The sequence below is a fragment of the Oncorhynchus mykiss genome, chromosome 29, assembly GCF_057628025.1.
Source record: "Oncorhynchus mykiss isolate SJ-2025 chromosome 29, ASM5762802v1, whole genome shotgun sequence".
Classification (NCBI taxonomy): domain Eukaryota; kingdom Metazoa; phylum Chordata; class Actinopteri; order Salmoniformes; family Salmonidae; genus Oncorhynchus; species Oncorhynchus mykiss.
Window position 1 is genome coordinate 28,406,008 of NC_143050.1, and position 11,493 is coordinate 28,417,500.

The window sequence follows — 11,493 nt, forward strand, 5'->3', positions numbered from 1 at the left end:
GACACAAGAACAAACAGGGTCTTTAGTAATCAGTGCCATAAACGATCTGATGTAGCCCACATAAGGGGCTCTCACTTTGTGTATTACAAATGGCTGAATTCACTTCTCTGTAAGTGACCTTGATTACTATGATAACCATTCGGCTGGGTAAAGAATGTGAAATCTCTCCCCTCCTATGGGTCCTCAGTGACAATCCTTATGATTCAGGGCCGGGGCCAGTCTATCGTGTACTTTAAGAGAGTAAGCTGTGTATCCTTCACGTGATTACCCTTGATGCACTGCTATTTACCACCGTCTGTATTTAATGTCTTGATTTACCGTCGTGTTCCTCTACATGTGGGTGTATGATCTATGACCCATTAGAGATGTGGGAAAGATTCCAAACACTGAGTGTACAGTACTGGACAGCTACAGTATAGCCCTGAATGACTCAACCCCTGTGCTGTATAGACAAAGGGTCTGAAAAGTACGACCATGAAGTCAGTTCTGAAATACGCATTGAATAGACCATATTAAGTGAGGTTAATGGAATGGAAAGATTTGTCATTTAGAATGTCAACAAATAAATGGGTATGTCATCTTTCTGTCTGTTTGTGTCACAGGGAGGGAAGTACCAGCATTCTGAACAACCTGCTGTCCAGGATGGAGCAGTACGCCAACAACCTGGAGAACCTGGTAGAGGAACGAACGCAAGCCTACCTGGAGGAGAAGAGAAAAGCCGAAAATCTACTTTACCAGATCTTGCCACAGTCAGAATAATTATTATTTGGATTCTCCTCTTGCACTATTATGTTTATACATCTGAACTTCTGATTATCAAACAGAGAAAATTAGACTATTTTCTGTGTTGTGCCGTTCCACCTATTCATTGTTTAAATTCCACGGCGTGGAAGAGTGCATCAGCTTTCACTTCTATCTCACACTTTTTTTAAATATACACATTTACAGTTACGTAAGCAGAGAGGAGATGAAAGGGCAAGGCAAGATGGGAGCTGACAAGCAAACTTCTCATTAACCAGAACTAGGAGGAGAAATGTGATAGGGGGGTTAAGCACCTCTGATAATACGAAAGCAGCAAATGACAAGCCATGTCCTCAGTCTATTTAAGCTGTCTGTCTCAGTGGTGTAGTCACACTCATTTACCATCCCATTGTCTGCCCAAATGTCTCCCCCCAACTTTAAGCCCTTTTGACAGGCAGAAAAGGGCCTGAGAAAATGGAGCGATACCTTCTCTCACTGCAGAATTCAGCCTATTTGACCAGAGTCCTGGGTTAACCTAGCTACTAGTGCTACACTGTGCCTCTTTAATGTAATTACTGTACTTTAAAATATGAATGAAAAGGAAGTGATACTGTTAGGATCTGCTTATACTATAACTTCCCTTATTCATTGTGGACCGTAGCTGCCAAGCTTACTGTCACTGTTGATTCATAGGTCTGTATTAGCATTTCACTCTGCATTGTTTTACTAAATTTGTGTTCTCTTATCCACAGCTCAGTAGCAGAGCAGCTAAAGCGAGGGGAGACGGTCCAAGCGGAGGCATTTGACAGTGTGACAATCTACTTCAGTGACATTGTGGGCTTCACATCAATGTCAGCTGAGAGTACACCACTGCAGGTAAACAACTGTCCGTAGAGATATCCACCACTAACCAACATCAGATACCTTACACAATGGTATTCAAACTTTATTATCGGGAGCCTCATTTTTTTGTTTGTTTTTTTGCTATAATTTCTTGGGAACCCACCCCAAATCAAATGACTCAAAAATAAAATCGGTAGATAAAGAAATTTACATCAAAAAATGATCTTTAATTCACTGCATTTTCTTCTCTCTTATCCAAATTAAGAGAACCAATTAATACATTTACTTATTTGTCTATCTTTCGTGTGTGTGTGTGTGTGTGTGTGTGTGTGTGTGTGTGTGTGTGTGTGTGTGTGTGTGTGTGTGTGTTATTTGTTTTTTGTTTTTTAAATGTGTCGAACCCGACTTTGAATACCATATGTATGTGCAGTTAGTTTTGTTAAGTAAAATGCACTCAATATTTATTGAGTCAAAGTATTAATTCACAGTGGGAAATTAGACTTCCTGTATGGGTGGCGTTTATATTTATTGAACCTTTATTTAACTAGGCATTTACATTATTTATTTATTTACAATGACGACCTACCCCGGCCAAACCGGACGACACTGGGCCAATTGAGCACCGCCCTATGGGACTCTCAATCAAAGCGGGTTGTGATACAGCCTGAAATCGAACCAGGGTCTGTAGTTACGCCTCTAGCACTGAGATGCAGTGCCTTAGTCCGCTGCGCCTTTCGGGAGGATAAGAATGTTGTAACCGAAAGGTCGCTGGTTCTAATCCAGACCCGACTAGGTAAAAAAATCAAGTTGATGTGCCCTTGAGCAAGGCATTTAACCCTAACTGCTCCTCTAAGTCGCGTTGGATAAAAGTGTCTGCTAAATGACTACAATGTCAACTCTCCCAAGACACTCCGAGGCAGCTGACATGAAAGTTTAAATATATGCTGATCCAACAGCTCATTATAAGAAAAGAAGAGAATGTGAAGAGGAGCTTCTTTGTCACTTACGTAACCTCACAGAGGTATTATTACTATTAGAGCACCTACCGTATGTCTCCTAGTATAAAGCATTCCTACACTGAGGCCACAACTCAAAATAGTACTGAGAGCTGAGACCGTATTGACGCATTGTTGAGTCACTGGATGCCATAGCTGCAATGGAATTTCTTTCTCAGATGAAGAAGATTTCAAGACCACTCATATCATTGAGAGACTCCCTTCAACAGGGTCTAAATGTACTGTTTGAGGATGAAAGGCCGATGGGATGGTTGTAATGGTCTCAATGGTTTTAAGTGCAGTGCCCTAACATGTTATTTTTTTCCCCAAACATTTTGGTCATTCAGAACTCTGAAATGTATCCAGAGGAACCAGGTTTTTTTCTTGATGCAACTTGTGCCAGGAATTAAGATGGTGTTACTGGAGTGTTTCTTCTAGAGTTGTGAAGATACTTTTACAGCAGCGATTCTACACTGGCGTGTTGAGGCTTTGAGTGGCTTGCGGGTGTCAGTAAAAAAAACATCATCATTTTAAAAATACTGCATTCTGAATTGAAGCAACGTAAATCAAGTAGAAAGTGTGTAGAAATGATGAGGTTACATGTTTTAAATAATTTGATTTAGAGAACAATAAGTCTTCAATCACAATATTTTCAATATAGTGCTGTTAGCAGTACTATTTTGGTTAATTTTGTGGTCTCAAGCCAGTAAGTTTATTAACATTCTTTATCATGAATATGGGCAAAATTGTATTATTAACAATGAAAGAGGTGGGAATGTTGTTCCCTTGTCATGTAATTGCTACATTTACTATCTGTGTAGCATAAAAATTTGTTTTTCAGATTGTATTTTGGCAATTATTTTTCATGATGTGAATATTGTATCGCAACAACCTGGTTCAATTTGGGTTCCGAGGCAAAACCAGTTGAAGGACCACTGTTTTTTTTTACCCAGACTGATCAATTCTATACATCCAGCAGAAAGCTACTTACAAGAACAGTCATACATCTACCTTTCAGCAAATGTTCATATAGCCCAGAGCTAAGAATCCATCCACTAGCTTTTAGTAGCAGTGTAATACAGTATATTGAATGTCAGTTATTCTACCCATTTGATTTTCAGGTCACGGATCTATTTAATTAAGACTACAGAACGCAGAGTATTCTTTAACATTAGTGTGGCTTTGAGGTTCAGGTATCTCATCAACCATTTAGTGCTCTATTTAGTTAACATACAGTACCAGTCAAACGTTTGGACACACCTACTCATTCATAGGTTTTTCTTTATTTGTACTATTTTCTACATTGTAGAATAATAGTGAAGACACCAAAACTATGAAATAACACATATGGAATCATGTAGTAACCTAAAAGGTGTTAAACAAAACATATTTTAGATTCTTCGAAGTAGACACCCTTTGCCTTTGACAGCTTTGCACACTCTTGGCATTCTCTCAACCTGCTTCACCTGGAATGCTTTTCCAACAGTCTTGAAGGAGTTCCCACATATGCTGAGCACTTGTTGGCTGCTTTTCCTTCAATCTCCGGTCCAAATCATCCCAAACCATCTCAACTGGGTTGAGGTCGGGTGATTGTGGAGGCCAGGTCATCTGATGCAGCACTACATCACTCTCCTTCTTGATCAAATAGCCCTTACACAGCCTAGAGGGGTGTTGGGTCATTGTCCTGTTGAAACACAAATGATAGTCCCACTAAGCACAAACCAGACGGGATGGCGTATCGCTGCAGAATGCTGTGGTAGCCATGCTGGTTAACTGTGCCTTGAATTCTAAATAAATCACTGACCATGTCACCAGCAAAGCACCATCACACCACCTCCTCCATGCTTCATGCAGAGATAATACATTCACCTACTCTGTGTTTCACAAAGACACAGCGGTTGGAACAAAAATCTGAAATGGAACGAAAAATGTCCATTGTTCGTGTTTCTTGGCCCAAGCAAGGCTTCTTCTTATTGGTGTCTTTTAGTAGTGGTTTCTTTGCAGCAATTTGACCATGAAGGCCTGATTTTCACAGAGTCTCCTCTGAACAGTTGATATTGAGATGTCTGTTACTTGAACTCTGTGAAGCATTTATTTGGACTGCAATTTCTGAGGCTGGTAACTCTAATGAACTTATCCTCTGCAGCAGAGGTAACTAAGGTCTTCCTTTGCTGTGGTGGTCTTCATGAGAGCCGAACCTTCATGTCTTAAAGTAATGATGGACTGTTGTTTCTCTGTGCATATTTGAGCTGTTCTTGCCATAATATGGACTTGGTCTTTTACCAAGTTGGGCAATCCTATATATACCACTCCCACCTTGTCACCACACTACTGATTGGCTCAAACGCATTAAGGAAAGAAAAAACATTTCCACAAATTAACTTTTAACCATGCACACCTGTTCATTGAAATGCATTCCAGGTGACTACCTCATGACGCTGGTTGAGAGAATGCCATGAGTGTGCATACAGTAGCTGTCATCAAAGCAAAGGGTATATGCCGTTACTGACAACTTACATCAGCCCCGTAAACTGTGGAATTTTTTTTAAGGACATTGGCTTAAAAAATTCCCATAAGGTAAAATCCTGTAGTATTGGCCTGGATATTAATGATGTTTTATGTTATGACCAGGCACAGGTTGCAAATTATTTTAACACATTTTTTACTATAGCCTCATCTCTGGTTAAGAAGTTACCCATCTGCTCTGGACACTGGCCAGTCTTTCATTAATAACTTTTACCATAGCAAAGGTATCACAAATTATTTGTTTGAGCTGTGCATGGTAACAGAAGACAAAGTTAACAATCTACTATGCTTAATGAGCACAAACAAAGCAACTGGGCTGGATAATCTTCCTGCCAAGAATCATAAAGGATAGTGCTTTTGTCAATGCTAAAATGATAACACATATTGGAAACCTTTCTATTAGTAGTGGTACATTTCCCAAGGATCTCAAAATAGCCCGGGTGGTTCCACTCCACAAGAAGAGCAGTAAAACAAATGTAGGAATCTACAGACCTGTGTCAATCCTTAGCACCTCATCCAAAGTTATTGAGAGATGTATTTTTAATCAACTTGAGGGATACCTTCTTGAGCACAAACTACTTTATGATCTACAATCTGGCTTTACAATAGCTCATTCCACTGATACTTGCCTTATCCACCTTTTTGACCACATTAAAAATCCCAGAAGTAAACAGTACTGCGAGGAGCACTTTTTTCCATACAGGCATTTGTCTAAATGTAATAGCCTTCCCTTGGAGATCAAGCAAATAAAAAGTAAAAACGGCTTTAAAAAGCATCGTTTTTAATTTGGGGAAGGTTGTCTAAGTAAGGGAAACTACTCCACTGCCCCTTGTGCCCCTAATGCTGGTTCGGTGTATTTATTTGAAGGATCGATACGATGTGCAGTTAATAGATTGATATAATGTGAAATGAATATGGTTGATTTTTAAGGTTAGGGAGAAGTGCATTGAAAAGTGACACTTTTTAGGATGTCAATATACATGAATGTATTTATGGTTGTTTGTATTTTTGTCTTCTCTTTTAATTGTGTTATTGTTTTACCATCAAGGACCACTTTGGAAATAAGCATTTTAATTAATACTTTGATATCCTCTGGGTCCACATGTTGTAAATGTCTGTAGCTCAAAATAAATTGAATTCAATTCAAAAAGGTGGCTGCTTTTGAAGAATCTCAAATATTAAATATGTTTTGATTTGTTTAATACTTGTCTGGTTACTACATGATTCCATATGTGTTATTTCATAGTTTTGATGTCTTCACTATTATTCTACAATGTAGAAAATAGTAATAAAAAATGAAATAATAATATTGAAAGAGTAAGTGTGTCCAAACTTTTGACTGGTACTGTATATAATTAAATATTAGATTAAGTCGAAATGGTTTAACTTCAACTACAGATAACAAACAGATCACTGAACATTTCGAATCCCCCGTACCTTCTCCACTATGCAATCTGGTTTCCGAGCGGGTCATGGATGCACCTCAGCCACACTCAAGGTCCTAAACGATGTCATAGCCGCCATCGATAAAAGACAATACTGTGCAGCCGTCTTCATCGACCTGGACAATGCTTTCGACTCTGTCAATCACCGCATTTTTATCGGCAGAATCAACAGCCTTGGTTTCTCAAATGACTGCCTCGCCTGGTTCACCAACTACTTCTCAGACAGAGTTCAGTGTGTCAAATCGAAGGGCCTTTTGTTCGAACCTCTGGCAGTCTCTATGGGGGTGCCACAGGGTTCAATTCTTGGGCCGACTCTTTTCTCTGTATACATCAATGATGTCGCTCTTGCCGCTGGTGATTCTCTGATCCACCTCTATGCAGACGAAACCATTCTGGATACTTCTGGCCCTTCTTTGGACACTGTTAACAAACCTCCAAACAAGCTTCAATGCCATACAACACTCCTTCCGTGGCCTCCAACTGCTCCTAAATGCTAGTAAAACTAAATGCATGCTCTTCAACCGATCGCTGCCCGCACCCAACCGCTCGTCTAACATCACTACTCTGGACGGTTCTGACTTAATATGTGGACAACTACAAATACCTAGGTGTCTGGTTAGACTGTAAATCCTCCTTCCAGACTCACATTAAGCATCTCCAATCCAAAATTAAATCTAGAATCGGCTTCCTATTCCGCAACATAGGATCCTTCACTCATGCTGCCAAACATACCCTCGTAAAACTGACTATCCTACCGATCCTTGACTTCGGCGATGTAATTTACAAAATAGCCTCCAACACTATACTCAGCAAATTGGATGCAGTCTATCACAGTGCCATCCATTTTGTCACCAAAGCCCAATATACTACCCACCACTGCAACCTGTATACTCTCGTTGGCTGGTCCTCGCTTCATATTCGTCGCCAAACCCACTGGCTCCAGGTCATCTATAAGTCTTCGCTGGCCACCATAGCAGCACATGCTCCAGCAGGTATATTTCACTGGACATCCCCAAAGCTCAACTCCTCCTTTGGCCACCTTTCCTTCCAGTTCTCTGCTGCCAATGACTGGAACGAATTGCAAAAATCACTGACGATAGAGTCTTATCTCCCACACCAACTTTAAGCATCAGCTGTCAGAGCAGCTTACCAATCATTGCACCTGTTCACAGCCCATCTGTAAATAGCCCACCCAACTACCTCATCCCCATATTGTTTTTTTTTTTTTTGCTCCTTTGCAACCCAGTATCTCTACTTGCACATTCATCTTCTGCACCATCTATCACTCCAGTGTAATTATTTCGCCACTATGACCTATTTATTGCCTTACCTCCCTAATCTTACTACATTTGCACACACTGTATATAGATGTTTCTATTGTGTTATTGACTGTACATTTGTTTATCCCATGTGTAACTCTGTGTTCTTTGTGTCATACTGCTTTGCTTTATCTTGGCCAGGTCGCAGTTGTAAATAAGAACTTGTTCTCAACTGGCTTACCTGGTTATATAAAGGTGAAATAAAGAAATGTATAAACTAGCACTGAAATAGTTTTCTGAACCCCATTTCTCTCTCCATGAGCACACTGAATCTCCTAACTAATAGCTACTCAGGGGCATTACAATAGTGAAACAGTCGTTTGACGAATGAGAACATGAAACACTTCATATCTCTTTTTGAATAAACAGCTGATATTTTACGTAATTATTTATCTTAAAATTCTGAATCCTTTTTTTGAAAATGTGTTCCCAGTATTTAGTCTGTTGCATTGTTTTACTCATGCAAATGCATTTCTCAGTAATCTGAGGTTCTGGGAACTGGCCCAAGGCGGGGGAACAGACAGACATATTTTCATCTGACTGGGGGAACCATTGGGAGTTCATGCAGAACCACATCTCCGTCAATCACAGGGGCAAACCAAATGGAACATGCCTCATGAACGCACAAAGTGGAATTTACTATCTTTGGACACTTTATTTGAAATTGCTTCGTTTCACAAAAGTTTGCCACTAGCTAAATAAGTATTTCTGAAATAGAGACTGAGGGAGCAGAAGAATAACGGTAATATGCTTTTAGTGGTGGTGTTTCTGACCGTTTTAACCGTGAACAACTGTTTCTAGTTTACCTGAGTACCTAAAGTATCTCTAAATTCTCCGTAGGTTGTGACGGTGCTGAATGATCTTTACACCTGCTTTGATGCCATCATCGATAATTTTGATGTGTACAAGGTAAGTCAGGGTAGTTATGTTTTTCGTTATTTTCAACCAGTGAAAAATCACCTGTTTTACCTGCTGACATGTTGTCATGTATATCTCAGGTGGAGACCATTGGTGATGCGTACATGGTGGTGTCAGGGCTTCCGGTAAGGAATGGTAAACTCCACGCAAGAGAGATCGCTGGGATGTCATTAGCCTTACTAGAACAGGTGAAAACATTCAAGATTCGACACAGACCCCAAGACCAGCTACGGCTAAGGATAGGAATCCACACAGGTATCATTTCACATGGAGTTTGGAATTATTGTTAAAATGTTTTATGCTTAACTACTGTTGGAAGCTGGCAGTTTAAAAATAAAAAGATTTGTGTCCAGTTGAATTAATCTGTGTCTTTGCCCAATCCTACTCCCTTATCCTTGGCCCCTACATAGTTACCGCCTAAAAAACTTGAATAAATCATAAAAGTTCAATCTTTCAATACCTCCTAAATGTTACATGATCTGCCCTAGCCATTGTCAGTTTATTTAATTCTATGACAAATAGCTTAAACCAGGTAAGGGCAACTTTGATGGGGGTGGGGGCCACAAAACAAATGGTACTCATGAGGGGCCGCAGTGCCTCATGGGTTTTAAAGTACATTTCCTGCAATTGTACTTGTTTTGCCATTGGGCGTGGAGAAGATTTAGCAATTTTCTAACTCATTTCATGCAATTCTACACATTTTGCCATAGGGTGTAGGAAAATGTTTGCAGTTTTTAATATGACAACTGACTACAAGTTTAGATAGTCTAGCGGCCAGCTAACTTACCAATAATTTTTTTTTTGCTGATATGGGCTAATTATGTCATCGCTGATGCACAACCATGTTTTGAAATGGCACATTCTATTATTCTAACTCTCTATTGAGTAAAAATGTTTAAATGATAAAACGTTTTATTTTTATCACTATTGCAAATAGTCGACTAGCCAAGAACTCATCTGTGATTCAATTGCCCACTTACGTATCCTGCCTATTCCTGCTTCATGATCGCATAGGGCTTTTGCTCAGTCATTTTTATAAACTGTTGTGAATGGTTATGACCGTTGATTACAATATCTAGGTTTCAGGACATACTGTATTTCAGTTAAGAAATCTCTGGCAATTTCTCCAGTAGTGACAATATTTCAACAAGTACAGGCGGATCAGGTCAAGCTTTTCTGGGGGTTTTTTGTCCGTAGCTCTCGGACATTATCTCATGCAAGCAGAATGTACAGTATATTCTTATTCAAACACTTGACATGAACATCACTGATAGGTCTTTCAACAGTCTGCGTGGGAGGTGCTGAATCCCATCATTTTTTGCATGCGTTGTTTGAGTTCAATCTAATCTTTCATGCTTTTAAGTACACTTAACTTATCATGTGAGGTTCTGGTAATGAAAGAAATGCTACTTTATCTAAATGATGGTTTTCCATGGAGTATATTTCCAGTATAATTCACTGCCTTTCTTCTGTTCAGGACCTGTCTGTGCTGGGGTGGTGGGTCTGAAAATGCCCAGATATTGTTTATTTGGAGATACTGTCAACACAGCGTCTCGGATGGAATCGAATGGAGAGGGTGAGTGTCAGATTCGGATCTCTGCTGTTCTATTTTAGTGGCTGTCAGCGCTTTTTAAATAAATCAATATTTGAACGAAATGCTGCTGCATGGAACAATGGTCACATTCTAGAATTCAATTGGGGAAAAATAAATGTGTTTCAGTTGACACACTGACTACTAAGTACTCATTATTTGTTATTTATGTGGTATTTGCTCGGATTTGGATTTTGTGGTTGTTCGTCCACCGAGTATTCCCTTTTGTATTGGTCTCATGCAATGGTGTGAAAGACTGGTTCACCGTCATTATTTGTCTTAACTAAATCTGACTGATATCTTGTGTCTGAGAGTCCATGACCATCCAATTATACAAATTGTGGACTAGCTCTTTGCACGTGCGTCCCTGTAAGAAACGTAAACGTCAAGGGATGCATAAAGTAGACAGGGAATGGGATATTTATAGTCACAAAGCAACAGACAGGATGGAGGTTGTCATCGTAGTTTAAGAGTGATTATCTGGACTGGTATTACTGGCAGCTGTTCTTAACTGGTGTGGTGGTAGGGGACCACTGGTGTTGTGCCAGCCAGGAGGTTTTGTGAGTGACTCATCACGTTATTGATTAACCCACTCCCTTCCTGCCCATTTCCTGCTGTGTGCTTTCACGTCCATTGATAAATAGTTAATAACACTTATACCCATGTCACATCCGTAGTGATAAAACTGTATACCATAAAATATCCTATAGTGGTAGGAATCACCTCTGGGACTGCACTGTCCACAGTTGTTTCTAGGCACTATATCCATAGCAGCAGGAAGGAATTTCACTGTTCATTTCTACTTTTGACCACCTAACATAGACAGATCTACTTGGTTAACGTACAGTATGCGTGTGTATTATAATTGTTATTGTCTGCCCCAGTGCGTATGGCAGAGGGTAAATGCTTGCATGTAATGCAACCGGGTCTCACTCCCTGCAAAACACTCACTGTGATGTGTCTATTGTCTCATTGATGTGTTTCACAGCCTTGAGGATCCACCTCTCCTCAGCCACCAAAGAAGTGCTGGATGAGTTTGGCTATTTTGATCTCCAGTTAAGAGGAGACGTGGAAATGAAGGTGAGGCAAACAAAGAGGAATGAATGTGTTGTCAG

The 11,493-nt window shown here is 39.9% G+C and overlaps 1 protein-coding gene across 4 annotated transcripts in view; it reads left to right on the top strand.

Annotated features, from left to right (window-relative positions):
• The window catches only part of LOC100136307 (atrial natriuretic peptide receptor 2), a 47,036-nt gene that overhangs the window by 34,641 nt on the left and 902 nt on the right, over window positions 1-11,493 (top strand). For all 4 annotated transcript variants that reach the window (XM_090226949.1, XM_021590867.3, XM_090226951.1 and 1 more), the window contains 6 exons: window positions 603-749; window positions 1,494-1,617; window positions 8,710-8,778; window positions 8,868-9,042; window positions 10,265-10,363; window positions 11,367-11,458. In XM_090226949.1, the coding sequence (XP_090083075.1) occupies window positions 603-749; window positions 1,494-1,617; window positions 8,710-8,778; window positions 8,868-9,042; window positions 10,265-10,363; window positions 11,367-11,458 (706 nt within the window). The remainder of the gene's footprint in view (window positions 1-602; window positions 750-1,493; window positions 1,618-8,709; window positions 8,779-8,867; window positions 9,043-10,264; window positions 10,364-11,366; window positions 11,459-11,493) is intronic.